The 18,133-nt window shown below is 53.9% G+C and overlaps 1 protein-coding gene and 1 long non-coding RNA gene across 7 annotated transcripts in view; one reads left to right on the forward strand and one right to left on the reverse strand.

Annotated features, from left to right (window-relative positions):
• Positions 1-93: 93 nt before the first annotated feature.
• LOC140686387 (uncharacterized) lies at positions 94-4,595 on the forward strand. Its single transcript, XR_012060150.1, has 3 exons — positions 94-489; positions 2,305-2,394; positions 4,067-4,595. It is a non-coding gene; the product is annotated as an uncharacterized lncRNA (long non-coding RNA).
• RNF43 (ring finger protein 43) overlaps positions 1,396-18,133 on the reverse strand; it is a 57,983-nt gene continuing 41,245 nt past the window's right edge. For 3 of the 6 annotated variants that reach the window (XM_072940190.1, XM_006219108.4, XM_072940191.1), the window contains 8 exons: positions 15,505-15,627; positions 9,694-9,768; positions 9,450-9,581; positions 8,736-8,840; positions 7,150-7,311; positions 6,547-6,649; positions 4,609-5,964; positions 1,396-2,884 (listed from right to left, as the gene is read on the reverse strand). In XM_072940190.1, coding sequence (XP_072796291.1) covers positions 2,841-2,884; positions 4,609-5,964; positions 6,547-6,649; positions 7,150-7,311; positions 8,736-8,840; positions 9,450-9,581; positions 9,694-9,768; positions 15,505-15,627 — 2,100 coding nt within the window. In that variant the 3' untranslated portion in view covers positions 1,396-2,840. Of the gene's footprint in view, positions 2,885-4,608; positions 5,965-6,546; positions 6,650-7,149; positions 7,312-8,735; positions 8,841-9,449; positions 9,582-9,693; positions 9,769-10,142; positions 10,249-10,805; positions 10,910-10,939; positions 12,080-15,504; positions 15,628-18,133 lie in introns of those variants that run through there. The other 3 variants (XM_072940192.1, XM_015251931.3, XM_072940193.1) reach the window with 3 other exon arrangements.

The following is an 18,133-nucleotide window of genomic DNA, read 5'->3' on the forward strand; positions in this document are numbered from 1 at the left end:
ACCCCTCCTTAGAAGATGGTTTCTCCCGCCTGGAGGCGGGGCCGGCCGGGAGTCACCTGGGCTGGCGCGCGCCCCCGCCACCTGGGCCGGCGCGAGGGCGAGGCCGGGAGGCTGTCGGGCCTGTGGGCGGGGCCCGTGGGGGAGGGGCGGCGCGGCTGGCGCCTGCGCAGGAGCGCGCCGCGGCCCGAGCGGAAACCTGCGCGCGGGCCATTTGATCTAGGCCGCTGGCTGGGGGCTGCTGGTTCCCTGGAGGATCCCAGATGACAGCCGAGATTCTCTTTGGTCTTCCTGTCTTAAAAGCGCAGGGTTAGAGAGTCCACTGTCTACCTCCGGATTATCTCTGCAGAGACGGAGAGAAATCCGGGGACCGCCGCTCTCCTTCCTGACAGCGAGCGCCCGATTGGGTTTCCATCTGCGTCCACAGGAATGCTGGCCTGGGAGCGGACGGCCGGGAAAATGCGTATTTAATTATTTTTGAAAACTCTTTACGTACGTTTCCTCGTTCCAGCTGTTAATTTATGCTTTGTGCAGCTTTTAGCATTTAGGTATAGTTCCTTTCCCTCAGCTCTTCTGTGGGAGTTTGTGTCCTTTTTTTCTTTTTTCATTTCACCCTTTGGAAAGCTAAATGCCTTGCTCTCTGGTTCAGACTGGGCGCTCGACAACCACCACCTCTACCGAACCCTTTCCCGGAGAGGCAGAAGGGGGAAATGCGCTTTGTGAGGAATAGAGCAGCCCTGTGGAATTCATACCGACACAGCGCCGGCTCTTTTGATCCTCACAGCAGTCCCATGTGTAGGCAGAGGGCAGTCATTTGTGTTTATCTGACTTGGAGCTTTGGGATATAAATAGTTTCATGCCCTGCTGTTCTATCTTCCCAACCAGGCCTCCTACATAGAAACTGAGCTTCTTCAAGGCCGGTGTGCTGCTTGTGCCGGTCCCATGCCGTGTTCAGCTGGGCTCTGTAACTGGGCTTAGATGTTCTCTGTCACTGCATACTTTCTACTTTGGAACAGGCTGTTGCCTTATGGGAGCTCTCCGACAACCGATCCATTTCACGGGTGGAAAAAGTGAGGCACAGAGTATCTGGCCAAGGTCACAAAGAAAGTCACTGAAGCATCACAAATTAGAATGTGAAGGAAGCAGTACAGTAATAGCACAGCTAACGAACTGAACCACAGTGAGAAGCCAGTCATGCTTCCTGTCCCTGATCTCACTAAACCATGCTTTTAGGGACTTACAAGCCACTTCTTGTTGCCAAACCTACCACTCTACTCCGTCCTTTCGTAAATCAGAGCCTGGCCTCTGGTATCAGAAATAACATATTTCTGCTGATGTAGGAGGTAAAGTTGTTACTCTGAGAGACAGTTATGACAGAACAAAACCACGAGACCAGACCATATTTATAGATAAATATATTAGCAAATAAATACATTTCTCAACATAGTGCCTGATTCAAGCGTCTTGTCTGTTCAGATATAAATACCCATGTGGGTGCCTAGGTGCCAGTCCCCCACTGACTTTTGAGGGAAGAAGATTCCCAGGTGGGGTCTTGTGCCCACTTTGCTCCCACATTCACATTCCAAATGGGATAATGCCTGAGGGGCCAGCAATGGTCCAGTTGCCCTGGGGTGAATGTCACCCTAAGGAGGCCCCTCAGCCCTTGCCCACTCAGTACCAACTGCCCAGGCCAGCCTTCCTGCTCCAACTCCACTCCTTCCTGTGTGTCCCTGGCCTGAATGGCTTATACTGGGAAGCTGGGTCTCTGGGCCAACCAATCCCAAGGGCCGCATATTACTTCTCCTTTGTTCTCCCCTCTTCCCCAGCCCTGCACTGAGAGAAGACGCCCAGAGAAAATTCTTTGTTCAGCTGTCATTCTGCCTTTTCTACCTTCATTCCTTCCTCCCTCTTCCTAAATAAGGTTCAGCAGAAATCCTCTCCTTTCTGCCTACTTTGGAACTTTGAGATAGAGCTCCAAGGAAGAGTTATTCCCTTCCCACTACCCCTATCCTTCTCCCCCAGAGGGACTGGTGCTGCTGGTGTGACAAGGGAGTTTAAAGATCAGAGGCTTCACCCCAGGCTCTTCAAGATGCTGTACCAGCTGAGGGACAGAACTCCACACCCTGGCTTCCCAGAGCCTTCCCTGTGACTTAATATAGTGGATCTGACAAGTAATGGCAAGAAGGGAAAAACATCCTCCTTTATGCACCAGGGCAGGCCCTGCCTGGAGAATCTGCAAAGCCCCTCTTTTTAGGACTCAGGGCTCACCTATGCTTCTGGGTTTTTTTCTCTTTTTTTGCAAAGAAGGAAAATGATAAGAACCAGGGATGCCACTGATGCAGTACCCTTACCAAGGAGGAGCCAAAGCTGGTGTGCACAACTCTCCCAAGGAAGGAGGTGAGAAGGGGTCATGCATTCAGCTGGACCCATTTGTTGGTATGAACATGAGGCTTGGGATGAGGGAGACCTGCTGGGGCTGGAGGAAGGAGCACCACCTTTATAACACCTGTCTACCCATACCTAGCTTCCTGCTCTCAAAAACAAAAACAAAAACAAAAACAAAACCAGCCTGCAAGGGAGCCAGCCCACATGGGAGCTGTTTGCCTGCTGGACACAGACTTGCTGCCCCACAGATGGTTTGCAGACAAGGTCTGGAGCTGGGAGTGGGCAACAACACCTCCTGCCACCCACCATCACCACTCCTCTTCCACTGGTTCCAGGATGTATGGCAAAAAAGAGGGTGTTTTCGGAGGTCCTTTCTTCTCTCAGGAGTAGGACCCTGTGCCAGGTGGGGCCCCGAGTCCTCCGGAGCACGTTCTTGGTTGGAGCTAGGCCTGAACATCTCACACGGCCTGTTCACACAGCTCCTCAAGCTCCTCTTCTGAGCCTGCATTTAGAGAGAGGGATGGAAAGAGGTCACTGAGCGTCAGGCCAGCCTCTTGCTTGTTCCACCTGCAAGAGAGTATGGCTGGGAGGGAACTACAGAGAGGGAGGAGCAGGGAATGGGTCCAGAAAGGGTGTTTAGATTGAAAGCTGAGGGGGGCCTCAGTTGGGACACAGAGGAGAGAAAAACAAATCTAGAGAAAGAGATACATTTATAGCAACCAGTGTGTTACCAATACTTAATATTCACTCATTCACCCAATAAATATTTATTGAGCACTTGTGAACCTGCCCTGGTATCACATGCCAAATAGAAGGCCAAAAATATTAAGCAGGGACCTGACAACCTCGCAGGAGAGAAGCTTTGCATGTAACTGGCAATAAGGCCAATGCGGCAGGACTGGGGTCACAAGAGACAAATTGAGGAAGGGGAAAGATCATGTCCAATTGGAGCAATCAGGAAGGGCTTCTTGGAAGTGGAGGTAAATGAGCTGGTCCTGCAGGACAGGGAAGAATTATGGGAATAGGAAGGCAGCCGAATATTCTGCGCTGCAGAAACTGCAGGAAGTGTTTACCTAGTTTGGCTAAAGCATGGGGCAGGGGAAGGGAAGGGGAAGAGAGGAAAATCAGGTTGGGAAGGAAGATGGGGGCTAGCCGGTGCTAGAGCCTTGAAGGTCAAGGCTCTGAACAAAACAGAACATTTGAAGATTTCTGGACAGTTTATTTGAGAAGGGTGACCTTAGCAGCAGTACGGAGGGTGGTGAGCAGGGTCACCATGCTGCATGACTCTACAGGACACAACACGGATGTGCAGTGCCCAGCCTTAATGGCCCTGTGAGGGGAAGGGAGGAGCTAGGAGGCTCCTGCCTCGATCTTTAGGCTGCGCCTAAGACATGGGCAGGGGCCATCAGTCCTGTGTGGGAGAATATGGTAAAGCTAGCAGAGATACAGTTAACAGAACCTGCCATTGACTGGGTTTGAAGAGCCAGGAAAAGGGAAACACTGAGACTAATTATGAGTTTGGGACAGAGGGGAGGTGGTGGCCTGGCACTGGCAGCACCGAAGGTACACTTGTGACAGGATCCAGATGGAACCATCAGACACATGGCCAAAGTCTGCAATACGTGGCTCTGTGGAAGCAACTATTTTCTGTACTCTAATAGTATGCATGCCTGTCTCTCCACAGACCAGACCTGGGTCTCCTGGTTGACAAGCTCCATGTCCTCAGAGCCTAGCCTGGAACCTAGCCCATAGCAAGCATACAACGCAGAAAGAAAAATAGAAGGAAGCAATGAATCATTTTTGCATCATTCACATAGCTCTTCTCTTATGGCCCAGAATTACGGTTGTCTGTAATTATTTCACCTATAAGATCACATATGGCCTGGGATTGTGGTTTTCAGTAACTGTGTGTCCATGCTCTCCTCAAGCAACACTTCTTGGCCTTCTTTGTATTTATAGCTAATATTGAGCTGTATGCATTTTTAAAATATTGAAACACCTGCATTTGAGCTGCTGCCCCAAACCACCCCCAGGTGCTTTCTGGTGTCTCAACCAGATATGGCAACCAAAGGAGTAATACCTGGCAGAGCCAGTACCCTATGCTGTGCCAGTTGTTCAGTGTTTGGACCCCTGTTGTACCCTTCTCAGCTCCCATCAACCCCTTAGATGACTTCACCCTTCTCTAGTCTCCTCTGCCCACCTGACCCACTTCCCCAGAAGACTCACCAGGCTGGGCTGGCAGCACCTGGCAGTGTGGGTAAGGGCACGGCCTGCCCTCTGGGGTGTCAGAACTCCATTCGGAAGGCCCCTCCCCAGATGCGTGAGGTCCCAGGGGCCGGCGTGGAGTCAGGCACAACCACACTGGCTGTGAACTTGGGTAATTGGGGCCTGGAGGTTCTGGTAGCAGCCTCTTGTCCAGGCCCGGAGGTCCGAAGATCAATGGGTGGGCCTCTGGGGACCAAGGGTATGCCAGGCTGGAGCCATAATGAGGAGGAGTCTGGCAAGCTGGGTGTGCAGTCACGTTCTGGGGTCTAGAGGCCAGGGTGGGCTCTGAGGGACCCCCCCGCCGTTTCCTCTGTGGGTGTCGGACAGGGAGGCTGGATTTCTGCAAGAGGAAGAGGCTGCTGGAACTGGGGCTGGGGGTGGAGGCGTCAGCTGGTCCGGGAGCTGGCTCGGTGAGGGCCCTGGGCCGCTGTGGGTTGGGGAGCTGCCCGGAAGGGGCTGCTGGGTTGGATCTGGCAGCTTGCTGATCAGGTGAAAGTGGCTCTGGCTGGAGCTGTGTCCGAAAAATGGCCGGCCTGGACTGGGGTACTCCAGTTTCTGGGCCAGGCTTTCTGCCATGCCACCGGAAGCGCTTTTTGTAGTGGTGGTGCCGGTGGCGGTGGTAGTGGACATGGCTGGACACCTGGGTTTCCTCGGTGGGCACCACAGAGTCCAAAGAACGGGGCCGAGAGGTCACACTAGGCTGGGTCTCCTCCCCCTGGGCGCCCCCCTCAGGGCTGCAGTAAACGAGGGGGTCAAAGTCACTGCTCAGGGAGCTGCGGAAGGTGGAACTGCTGCCATGGATGCCCTGCAGGCTGATGTCCGTGCAGTTGACCACCGAGTCACTCGAAGAACCATGACAGGGTCCCGAACTGGAGTCACTGGCCGGCCCATCTGCCAGGTAGCCGCTGCGCTCTGTGCAGTAGCTTTCTCCAGACCCGCTGCTGTCGTGAGGCCTGGCCCGGCGTGGAGGTGCGGGGCAAGCAGTGGGGTGCAGCGAAGTGCATCGGGGGCGGCTCAGCCCCCAGCCCTGCGCGTACGGGTGCTGGGCCACTGCCAGGCGCTGTGGCTCGCCTGGAGCCCGGGGATGTGCAGCTCTGGGGAGGCGGTGGTGCCGAGGGCCCGTGCCTGGCTCCTGGGATGGCAGGAAGGGACCAGGTCGTGTGGGCCGAGCCGCTGCGCTCCGGGAAGGGCCCAGCAAGTAGGCAGCAGGGAGGTGGTAGTGGGCGTGGCCAGGATGCTGGCGAATGAGGTGGAGTCTCCGGCCTGGTTCCTGGTAAGATCGAGAGGGTCCCAGGGAATGAGAAAGCAAATCTCCCTCTGGAAGAAAGAGCCAAGAGCAAGGTGTTTGACTCCACAAACCTAAGGAGGATGCGTTCAGAAAAGTGTGGCTGCAGCGGACCTAACAGCCCACATAGCCTTCAAGTTCAGTTTGGAGAACCAAGGACACTCCCTGGGAGTGCCACTGTGCACGGCAAGCCCTGCTCCTCCCATCAGCCCGTCTGGGACCCTCACCCGGGGCCACTGCTAGCCTATACTGCACCTTTGTGTAAATTAGAAAACGGTTCTCTTTCTAGATACTTCATTTTCACTTTTTAGAAAATTGTCATAATATCCTGGTTTCGTTAGGATACTTTATTGCTGGAAAACCGGAATAATATACAAATCACCCAGATTTAGAATCAACAAAGTTGTGTAGTGGTGAGAATACGTAGTAAAGATGTCTGCAATGGAATGGCTGGCCCCTGCGGATGAGGCACTCTTGAGCAGTGCACAGCTTAAAGAACCACTGAGCCAGGCCTGCCTTCTCTTCAGCTTCAAAGCAAAACACTTTCGCACAGGGGAGCCACTTCTAGACCCGTCTCTGCCTGCACACGGTAGAGTCCTTGGCCCACCTCCTACCTACGATGTTGAACATGCAGAGGGGGCAAGTGCGATGCTGATGCAGCCAGGGGTCCACACACGCACGATGGAACTCATGGAGGCAGGAAATGACCCGTAGCTCCTGGAGAAAACAAAGGGTCTGAACCAAAGTTGTCTGTAGCTACAGCAGTGGCCAGGAAGCAGGGCATCCCTGACTCCCTCTGGCCTCTCCCTATTGCTGTCACCTGCTTTCAAAGACCTCCTAGTAGAACACAAAAGGCACAGGCTTTGGTATCAAGTACACCTGGAGTTTGCCACTTAGTTGCATGACCTTGAGCAAGTTTCTTAACAGTTTTCTGCTGCAAAATGAGGCTAAAAAATTAATCTACCCCCACCTCTCACAGTGATGAGGCTAAAATGAGATAATGCCCACTGCAGAGCCTGGCACAGGGTACACACTCAACAAACAGTGGTTCTCTTTCCCTGGAGACCAGGAAAATAACCAAACCTCAGGGCTGTCCGTGCAGGATGCACAGGACACAGATGCAGCCCAAGCAGCCACACCAGCCTTAAGTGACTCCCCTCACAAGCTCCAGCCTCCCTCTCCAGCCTGGTCCGAGGGGAACCACAGCCCTGCCTTACCTGGCCCTCAGAGAACTCCTCCAGGCAGATGGCACACACAGGAGCTGAGCTACAGCTGCTACCCGAGTCTGGCCACTCAGCCCGGGCCCTCCTGCAGCCAGCCCGGTACCTCCTGGTGGCCAGCTGGCTGATGGCCCAGGCTGTTCGCTGCTGAAGGGGATCCTGGGAAGAGGGTTGGAGTCGGAATGAGGCGAGGGGTCCTCTTTCCTTACCCCCGACTCCAGCTTGCACTCGGTTCCCCGTCACTCATTTAGATCACATGACCATCTGACCACCCCTGGGAGTCTGTATCCTCGGCGTTCATACATGGCTCTGCCACACAGGCCATGCCCTCCCACCCCATCCCTCCACTCATAACATTACATTTTCCTTCTCTCGATGACCCATAAACGTGACTTTTTATCCAGCTGCCTGCTTGACATCTCAGGTTGGAAATCTCATAGGCACATCGAACCTAACAGGTTCTGACTCCTAATCCCACGAACCACCCCTAACCACACACAAGTCCTCCCCTGTCATCCGCATCCCAGCAAGTGACAATCTGTCCTTATAGTTGCTCAGCCCAGAAATCTTGGTGCCATTCTTGACTCTCCTCACGCTCCATGATCAATCCCTTAGAAAACCTGCCGGCTTTGCCTTCAAAGTACACCGAGCGTCTAACTAATCTCACCACTTCTGTTGCTTCCTCCATAATCCAAGCTACCACCACTGTCACCTGGACTCCTGTAGAATAGCCTCTGGGCTGGTTTCTCTGCTTCCAGCCTGGCCTCCCTGTAATCTGTCTCATCACAGCCGTGTTAAATCTTAAATCAGTTAAATCATGGCTCTCTTTCTGCTTGAAACCGTCCAGTGGCTCCCATTTCACCCAGAGTGAAAAATGAAGTCCTGACCGTGGCTGAAACAGCCCAGTACAACTGGGCCCCCATGAACTCTCTGTCCTCGCCTCCTACTCTGCCCTCTTACTCTCTTGACTCCAGCCTCGGGGCCTTCTTGCAGCTCCTCAGACATAGCTGGCACACTTCTGCCTCAGTGTCTTGGCACTTACTGTGTTCTCCGCCTCCATCACTTTCTCCCTAGGTATCTGCCCAGATCACCCCCTCACCCATTTAGGGTCTCTCCTGTAATGTCATCCTCTCAATGAGGCCTTCCCTGGCCTTGCTTCTGAAAACTAACCCTGTGCCCTTTGCATTCCCTCCCTTTTTCTATCTTATTTTTCTCCCTGGCACATACCACCTCCTAAAATACTATATATTTTACTTCTTTGTTTTGTTATTGTCTGTCTCCACTAGGCTGAAAGCTCTTCAAGGGAGGGATCTGTCTTCCTGCTCACTGCTTTACCCCTAGTACCTGGGACAGCACCTGGCATGTGACAGGAGCTCGCTCTGTTGAATGAATGAACAGATGAGCATTCATTCTATGGAAGAGGCTGCTGGAAATCAACAGTCATTTGTCGGGCTATTTAGGTGTAAACTGTTTCATGGGCATAAGGGCAGCTCCTTTTCTCACTTTTTCTCTCCTGCTCCCCACCCTCTCACACACACGCACACGCGCACGCCCACCTCCACCAGGGAGCCCACCCTGCTCACCGGCCTGCTGTGGCGGGGGCGGCACCGGATGCGCAGCACGGAGGCCAGGATGACCACGAAGATGGTACCGACCACCGTCAGGAGGATCCACACATCATAATCTGGCTGGGGGAGCAAGCAAAGAGGGAAAGGGCCATACTTCTGAAAGGAGTGGGGCCAGTCTGGGAGAACTGCAGGAGCCCAGGAGACACTGAGCATGAAGGGCCCCTTGAGTCTTCCAGCAGAGGGGAGGAGGCTACGGGGGGCTTAGGTGGTCCCTCTCTGCCCATGGACACTCGCAGGGGAGGGTCCGCTAGACGTCAGCCGTGAGAGGTACTGTCTCAAGACTGTGTGCTTGGAGAAAGGGGGAAAGGACCCCTCTGCAAGGTGGGAGCTGCCCAGTGAGCAGCTGGGTGAGTTTCCTAGTTCACAGAGAAACACCAGCCAGGTGTCAGGGGGCCAGGGACCATGGTTGCATTCTGGCTCTGCTACTGTATGCCATGAAACCACAGTGCTGCAAACAACTTTAGATCTCAGCTGATCCAATCTGTTCATTCTGCAGATGAGGCCCAGAGAGGGGAAGAAACCTGCCTAGAGGTGTACAGCTGGAGGATAAAGTTCGGCTAGAGGGTTTTAAGATCTCTTTAGTTCAAGGCTTTTGGTGGGAGCCGCCGCAGGACAAAGCCAGGGTGAGAGCAGGTGCTCGGGCTGGCGCTGGAGATCTGGAGTGCTTACCCAGGTCGGCGGCTCCTTCAGCTCAATCCTCACATGGGCCTTTCGGTTCTTGTACACAAACTCCATCAGCTTCTCGGCATCATTACCCCAGATCAGTACCACTGGCCATGTCAGCCCCAGGGGCTGCTGCAGCTGCAGGAGGGAAAGTGCCCACAACGGTGGCTGTGCCTTGACTTCTCCTTCCCCGGGAACTTTCTCTTCCTCCGTTCAGCCCCCTCCTCAAACACCCCACGTCCCCGGGTACCTGCTCAGCAGCAGCCCGATCCTCCGTGATGTCAAAGAGAACGGCGCTGGCTCCTCGCTCGCCTGCCATCCGGGCCTGCAGAGACACACAGCAGGGGTCAGAGAAAGACATGGCCCACCCATGCCCTGGCCTGCCCTGCTCACACGTCCCTTTCTAGGACTTGGCACACACCGCACCTCTGCACACTCACATATATAACACCTGCAAGGGGTCAGTGGGATTAGGACCCCCTGCCCCGCCCTGCCCCGAGCTCACCCAGGTCCACTGCCTTCAAGGACAAAATTCAGTCCTTCCCTTTGAAATGGAACAAACCGTTAATAGGGTTTAGCTGGTGCCAGGCGGTGGGCTAGGCTCTAGGCCTAAGCACAAATCAGACACAGGCCCTGCCCTCAGGGCTCCACCGGTCTACCTTCACTGAGTGCGAGAACAGAGTAGGGAGTGACCAGTACCTGCCAGGGGGTGACTGGTCCCCAGCACAGAGAGGGACAGGGGGACAGCAGAGAGGTGGGGTGCTCCTTCAGAGCAGAGCTGGGCTTTCCAGGGTCCAGCCCTGCCTGAAGAGAGGAGCCTGCAGAGCACCCCACCCCACCCCACCCCCAGCCTCGGGCAAGTTTCCAAGAGCCTGGGAAGCTGCTCCCACCCAAGGCATCTATGACAGCCCCAGGCTCAGCCCATCTCAGGGGCCGCTCCCTGCCATACTCTAGTTTGCCACCTCTTTCCCTGGCTCCAATTCAAGGACTTCATGGAGTCCCTGTCCAGCGCTTTACCCCTTCACCCCCTCGCTGGGGGTGGCAGTAGAGACGGGGGCGGTGGGGGGTGGTGCAGGGAGGAAGGGTCCTGAGAGGCCATTCCTACAAGGTCGGAACTGTGCACATGCGCACACGCGTGCTCTCCCAGGCTACGACCAGGCAGAGCAGACAGCCAAGCCAGAAAGAGAACAAAAAGCAGGAATCTAGGCCTCTGGGTGTGGGGTAAGAGAATGAAGATAAGAGCTGAGGGTGCGGTGGAGGCACAGGGCAAAGGACCAACAGACAGTCCTTGCTGCGGCCTCAGTGCCAGTTCTCCCTCCCTGAACATCCTCTCTAGCCTTCCTCCCTTGAGCAAAGGCTCACCATGTAATGGCTTCGGGCTGGGGCTTCAGTCCCTGGGGGCCTGCTGAGTCGTTAAGGCCTTCCAGCAGGCACTGAAGGAGTTAATCCTTCTGCAAGTCGTGGAGGCTGGAGGAGGAGCCGCCGGGCTTACTCACACTCGGGAGCGCCGTGATCTCGCTTCCCTTCCCGGGATCCTGTCGGGACAGGCCTCCCGCCAGCAGGCCAGGGGAGCGGCTCCTTCTCCGCTCCCTGATCCCCACTCCCCAGGCGGCAGCAGGGGCTGGGGGGCCCCTCAGAACAGGCAGCCTACAGGCAAGTGGGGCCTGCTTTGGTCAGGAGGGTAACTGCCTCCCTCCCTCCCTCCTTCCCTCGACCAGCACCCAGGCCCGGCCCGGCCCACCCCACAGGCTAATTGACCGGAAATTCACAGGACTCCAGGCTGGAACAGCTGAAGAAACCGAGGGGTCACAGCCTTCATCCTCCTTCAGCCCCCCTTCTCCCAGGAAGTCTACCCTGCCTCGGGGACCCCAGGCAAAAGCAGCTCTCCAGTCTTCAGTGCCCTCCAAACCAGGGTACGGGAGCAGCCCCATGGGGAGAGAAGAAGGCCTCCTACTGCTAATCCCACGGTCCGGGACTTGGCAACGGGTAGGGAGGTCACCCCAGGAGTCACAGAACTGAGACTCCTAGATCCTCAGTGCTACCAGGGCCCCTTGTTTCTCATCCCCAGACTGAGACCCTGGACCCAGCCGGGCCTGAAAGGGCAGGAGGGACAGGCACAGACTTCCTTCTCTGGAGATTTTCTTACTTCCCCACCCCTCTCGCTTTGAAGGATTGGGGTAGAAACAGTGGAAAGTAATTACCCTGACGTTCAAACACCCCAGCCCATTACAGCCCATAATTACAAAGTTGTAAAAGTGATCAAAGAGTGAGGGTTGGCCAACAGGGGAAACAAACAGGACTTTCAGGCAATGGGTGCCTGTGTCCAGGGTTCTAGGAATCGAAAAGCAAGACTTGGGGCCAGGTGGCAGCCCACACTGGGGCTGTCTGCACTGCGCTCAAGCAAGTGGGAGGGAGGGAGGGAGAAAAGGAAGTACTTCCTCTGGGATTAGACTCTGGAAGACAGACAGAAAGGGCAAGCCCTCCAGACAGAAAGAATGGGCTTTAGAAAGACACCCTGGAGACCTCTTGGGGAGCTGCAAAGAGTCAGCCAGCCTTCTAAGAGCGACAAGCAGGTTGCCCACAGCCTTTAGCAATGGAAGCCAACATGTTCCAGGACTTCTACGCTACACTCTCTACACTTCCCCGGGCCTTAGATTTTTTCCTCTCCAGACCCAGCGACAGTCACTGCGTATCTCCTTCTCATCAAAGGTGGACCGAGCACCCACGGTGCCCGGGGCGCCAAGCCAGGGAAGGCCAGGCCCTCCAGAATGACGCATAATCACGTGGTAGAGATTCATCTAGGCTTAAAAGCAAGGGTAGGAAGAAGTAGAAGAGATATGACCTTTACTGAGACCCACTTTGCCCAGACTGCTGAGGTCTGAATCCTAAATCTGCTATCAACTAACAGGTGTGAGATTTTGGGCAAGTCACGTAACTGCTCTGTGCCTCCGTTTTCCTTTCTGTAGGATCTACTTCATAGGGTTATTCTGAGGACTAATAAGGTAATCCATGTAAAGCCTTAGCATAGTGCCTGTAAGTATTAGTTATTATTATATCAGCAATTACTGTGCTTTGTGTACCTGGTTTCATTTAGTCCTCACAACAGCTCTTATAAGATGGTCATCAGCCCCACTTTTGAACTGAGGAAACCGAGGCTCAGAGAGACCAAACAACTTGCCCAAGGTCACACAGCTGATAAGCAGTGGAGGCAGAATGCCCACTCAGGACTTCAGCCTTCCGAGTACCTGGGTACCAGGGAGTGGTCTCTACAGTAAGAGAGGCGGGGCTTGTACCCATATTTTGGCCTCCAGAGCTCCTTCTACCGGGCAAAAGGCCCCTGCTCCAGTCCAGGCATGAGATGAGGAGGGCCTGTGTAATCACAAGGATGGCTGCGTATGGAGTTGCTGCTAAAGAAACAGAGGCCAATCGGGTGACTGGATAGGGGGAGGGAGGTGGTGGTGCTGACAAGAATGAAAGAGTCCAGAAAAACTATGGGGAGGGCTTCAAGAGATCAAGAGAGAGAACTATGAACGAAACAGACCAACCTTGTTAACGGAAAGCATGGGATGACAGAGCCAATGATGACAACAGTGACACTTGCCATCATTTATTGAGTGACTGCTGTGTGCTCAGCACGGGGCACATCTGTGCGGTCTCCTTAATCCTCATAACTTTTGTGTGATGTCAGCCCCTCCGTTCCTTTTTCACAGATGAGGAGACAGAGGCTCAGAGGAGTGAGCTGAAGTGTCCATTGTCACACTGAGGGGCAGTGGGGACGCCAGGCTCCAGGCCCGGGGCTGGCTGGCTCTAGAGTCCAGCTCTGCAGACGGTGACAGCACTACTGAGCCTAATCGTTGTGCTAGAGCAGAGCTGACTGAGGCCAGTGGTTTTCCAGTTTCCTCACCAAAGACCCATCTTTCCTCTATGCTTCCTGTGAGCCAAATTTTTTAAATATGTCTTATCAAACTAACTACATTTATTACACACACCTCATTTTTTTAATGAGGTAACTTGTATTAATATATTAAACTAATAGAATTCCCACCAAGAGCAAAAAAAAAAAAGACTATTTTAGTTAGGCCAGTGGGACGTCTGAAATATAAAAAGTAGCTCGGAGATCCACATTACTGCCTTCCCAGACCTCCTCTGGGCCAGGGGATCCCGGGTGGGTCTGACTTGGTCAAGCAGAAGGATGAGAGACCTGAGGGAAGCTTGTGGTGGGAGCCGCACCCCCAGAGAGATGGGGGCAAAGGCTGTGGCCGGGGAGGAGCCCGGGCGGCGACCTAAGGAAGAAGAGAGGTTATGGGCAGCAGCCAGGGTGCATCTTCGGCCCCACTGCCGGTTCCCGTTTCTGTGAGTTAGCGCAGGCACTATATGGACCTGACATACATTATTTCCATCCTCACAAGGATCACTGGGGTAGGAAATAAAAGTCCCCTTTTACAGTGCTGGAAACAAAGCCCCCAAAGGTGAATTCAGTACTTGAAAGAGCACTGACCACGTGTTCCCTGTTACCCAATGTCTGGGCACGTGGCTCATTTCTCCCACAGGAGCGTGGTCCTCTAGCGACAGGAAGAAAACCTTCTATGCAGACACTTCCTTACGGGCTGCCGAGTGTTCCCACACGTGTGCTTCAGAAGAACAGATCTCCCCCGAACTCTTCTTCCCCCATCCATCTTATCTCCCTCCCCTGCCTCCTCGCACCCACACTGCCTCACACCAAGCGCTCATGAATAAATGAATGACATTTGCCCCTATTCTGCAAAGCAAGGGAAATGAACTAGCCAGAAGCAGGGTAGCTTCCGCCTCACGAAATTCTGCGCCTCACGAAATTCTGCCACTGTTAAGGACCTCACACTCTGGCAGAGACACCACATTCTCTATTCCTCAGATGTGTCCTGGCCCCTGTTTCCCACCTCCCCTGCAGCCCTCTTCTGCATCAGCATGGCCAGGCTGGCAGAATATCTTCACCTACCTGTGGGCACCACATTTCAGAGTCCTGCCCACATCCCTGCCCGCTGTGGGATCAGGGAAGAATCCAGGCTGTTTCCTTGAGACCCACGGCTCAGGAAACAGCCCTTGGGAAGACCAGGAAGTCCCTGGTGGGGTCTGGGCACAGGTAGGGACCGTCACCATCCTCTTTCACCACCCCTGGGAGCAGGACCCCTCCCCCAGGTCTGCCTGACAGTGCCAGCCACCATCTAGCTACACTCTGGCTTAGGTCACCATGAGCACCTTTTCAGCTATGTTCAGTTTTCCCAGCCAGAATGGGAGGCAACAGAGCAGAGACGAACAGCCCAGGTTTGAGAACTGGACAAGGCTCAGTTCAGATCTCAGCTCCGCCCCTTCACCCTGGCAAGTTCCTGAAGTTTTCCGATCTTCACTTGTCTTATATGTCAAATAGAGAATAATAATGTCTAGTTTTCCTGATTGTTGTGAAAAGTAAATGAGAACTACTATGTCAAAAGTATCTGTCCCATGTCCCACCTGGCAGGTGATAAACACAGAAAACAGTCATGTTGAAGCAGGGATTCCAGCATCTGTGAGGTAGCAAGCCAGTGGGGAGCATGGCAAACCAGAGAGCCCACGGCTGCGGAAAGGTGGCAGCTGCTGTCAGCTCCGGCTAGTGGTGTCCTGTAGAAATGTGGGGCCACCAGTTTGCAATCTCGGAGGAAGAGTGTAAACTTTTTAGGGGCAAGGGCTTCTGTTTCTGCTCTTCTTGAATGGTGCTCGATAAAGATTTCTGAAAGATGGAAAAGCTCTCTAGCCAATCCCCTCTTTGCTCTGATGCTGGGCAGGGGAAGGGGTGTAGGAAATGCCAGGTGATGGGAGGGGCTGGGGGGGTGCATACGCTAGATGACAGCCAGAATGTTCTGCAGGTAACTGGTTGGCGGGAGAAGGACAGAGGCCTGAACTGCCACGCCTCTCAGCCCAGGCACGGGTTAGGAAAACCTGAATTGGGCACATCACTCTCAGGAAACAAGCAGACAAAGAGCACAGGGGCCTCACAGCCCAGAGTTGGGTGAAGTTCGGAGTGTGTAGGGATCGAGTGCGAGTCTACCTTGCTGGCCAGTGACAGGCAGGGGCGGGGGGCCCGCTGGGGACTCTCCAGCTTGACGATGCTGATGAATCCAGGCTCCAGGTTGTCGTCATCGCTGGCGTTGCACAGGTACAGGGGGTGGGACTGCAGAGAGAGGGGGAGAGACTGGTGAGGGAGGCGCTAGGGAGCAGATGGCGAGAGCTGTGAGAGCCGAGCACTTCCCCACCGCTGCAGGCAGGTACCTGGCAGGTCTCCTGGTGCTATGACACAGCGGGCCCCCTTATTAGGTGGCCTCCCAGCAAGCTAATGGCCATCGCTGTCATTGTGGTGGGTAAGAGCTAAGGATGCACAGAGCGGGGGAAGACAGCAGTGAGGGGGGTCCAAAACTGGGACCTAAATGAAGAGCCTGCAGCAAAGCAACTCCAGTAGCCCTCAAGCCTTGCTTTTCCAAACCGGCCATCTGCAAAGGGCTCTTCTCCTGGCCCCAGCCTCCCTAGCCTCCTAATTCTGCTCCCCAAACCCCAGACTGAGAGCCTGTATCAGTGCCTTCAGAATCTTGCCTTCCCTCTGTGCTCTCCCAGGGCAGTGCTGGGTGCTGCTGGTGCCTCCTGCCTCCTCGGATGCCCCTCCGGCAGCTGTTGCCATGGAGATTCCCACTGGGTCTTCTCACTCGGTGCCATCTTGCTCCTCTCAACATCCCCCGTTACCCTTCCTGGGATTCAGCAGGGTGCCGATTGGGAGAACAGGCTACTTTGGGATGAGGCTGAGCTAAGAGTTAAGCCTTGGACAGCAGTTCCTAGGAGTTCGTCCTGTCTGCAGGGATGATGTGGTGGAGGTGCAGCTAACTCAGACCACCTGCTCTGGGGTTGTGGCAGGTCCAGTCCAAGACCTTGAGTCTCTAGGCTGACTGGTGCTGAGCAATGACAAGGGAGAAGTGGGTCCAATACACAGGACAGAGGACTCCCGCATTAAAGGGCTGAGACTGCCCTCCTATACACTCTCCTCTCATTAAGGTGGTTCTAACACTCACTTGAATCTAATTCTCAGAGTACTGTGAGAACAAGGTAAGATTTATTTGGCTGTGGATAATCCTATGGGCCAGGACTTCCCACATGGTGGAAACCCCATGTGTCCTGGCAAGAAAGGAGATTTCTTACTAGGGAGCTGCCCACAGTTCCCTCTCTACTGCTGCTGAAGTCTAAAAAACTTCCAGAAAGAACCATCAGAGGAACCAGAGAGAACTTTGCATTTATGAAGACGGTTATGAACATAACCACGTCAATGATGGGTTAAAAGCACAGTCACTTTTTGAAAACACTTTCAGGCTCTTTCCTCTCACTGTATCACTAAGTCCCGTGAACACAGTAGGTTCTCAGTAAATATGCACTACGTCACTTTGAATTGTAGTCTTGTGAATAAAAGCCTCTGGGCAGGGGGTGTTGAGATGGGAGGGAGTTCGGTTCTTGCTCCAGAATTTAAGGACTGTGAGTCTGGTGGTGATCGAGGTTTGGTGTGGGAGAAAGGTTATTTATACCCCCCCAATCCCCTGGAAAAAAGTTGGGGCGTAAGGTTGGAGGCTGCAGCTCCCATCTCAACAAGCTCCATTAGTCTGTCCATCTGCCAGTTCGTTTCGTCTTTCTACCAACACCGAAGGCTCTCTTGGTGCCAGGCCCTGGATGACGCATTCAGGAGTTGACTATGAGTCAGATCGGCGCCTTGCCTTGAAGAAGCTCAGAAGACAAGCGTGCAAACACACCGTACCGTGATGTTATGATGCCAGTTTATCCAAGGGCCTGTGGGAGGACAGGAGGAGGGGGACCAACAATCCCGTGTGGGAGGGCAGAGTGACTTCAGTGCCTTCTTGGGGACTGAAGGGGTATGTGTTCACCCGGTGGGCCCACAGCAAGGAGGGTACATTGCCCCCAGCAGAACGAAAGATGTGAGACCTTCCTTCAGGCCACAGAAGTCTCCCCTACCCCTGCCCATGGTCCAGCTTTCTCAAGATAACTCCAAGATGCCTCTTGCTGACCAGAGGGTCAATTGGGAGAGGGGGGAAGTCACTCTGGAGAAGGGTAGTCTTTAGAGAAGGGTTTGCAAATATTCAACTACCACTCTGCCCCCCAGGCCTTTGCAGGAGGAACCAGCGAGCACTATATTGTAGTGCTATTCGGTAGGATGCGGAGGAGGAGGGAAAAAATTTGGTGTCAGAGTCACCAGACTTCCCTGATCCTGAACTGACAACTGGAAGAAGGAAGGGGAGGAAATGAACCATTAGTAAATGCCTTTGGCATGCCAGAGCATGTAGATGCTATCTCACTGCGAGGTAGGTGTGATCATTCCCACTTAAAGAACAGAAAGAAGCTTGAGGCTCAGAGAAATTAAGGTCACACAGGATTAGGACCCAGTTCTGTCTGACTCCACCCTCTGGAGCCAGGTAACTCCAAAGGAACTGCAGTCAACCCTCCATTGTCCATGCTAACGATGATGATGGTGATAATTTACATTTGTTGAGTAAATACAGTGGGCCAGTGATTGTTTCACGCGCTTTTGTGTATTAACTCTTTTTATCCTCATAACAACTCTATAACTGTCTCTATTTTAAAGATGGGGAAACTGAGGCACTGAACACTTAAGCAACATGCCCAGGACG

This window comes from Vicugna pacos, chromosome 16 (genome assembly GCF_048564905.1).
Source record: "Vicugna pacos chromosome 16, VicPac4, whole genome shotgun sequence".
NCBI lineage: Eukaryota > Metazoa > Chordata > Mammalia > Artiodactyla > Camelidae > Vicugna > Vicugna pacos.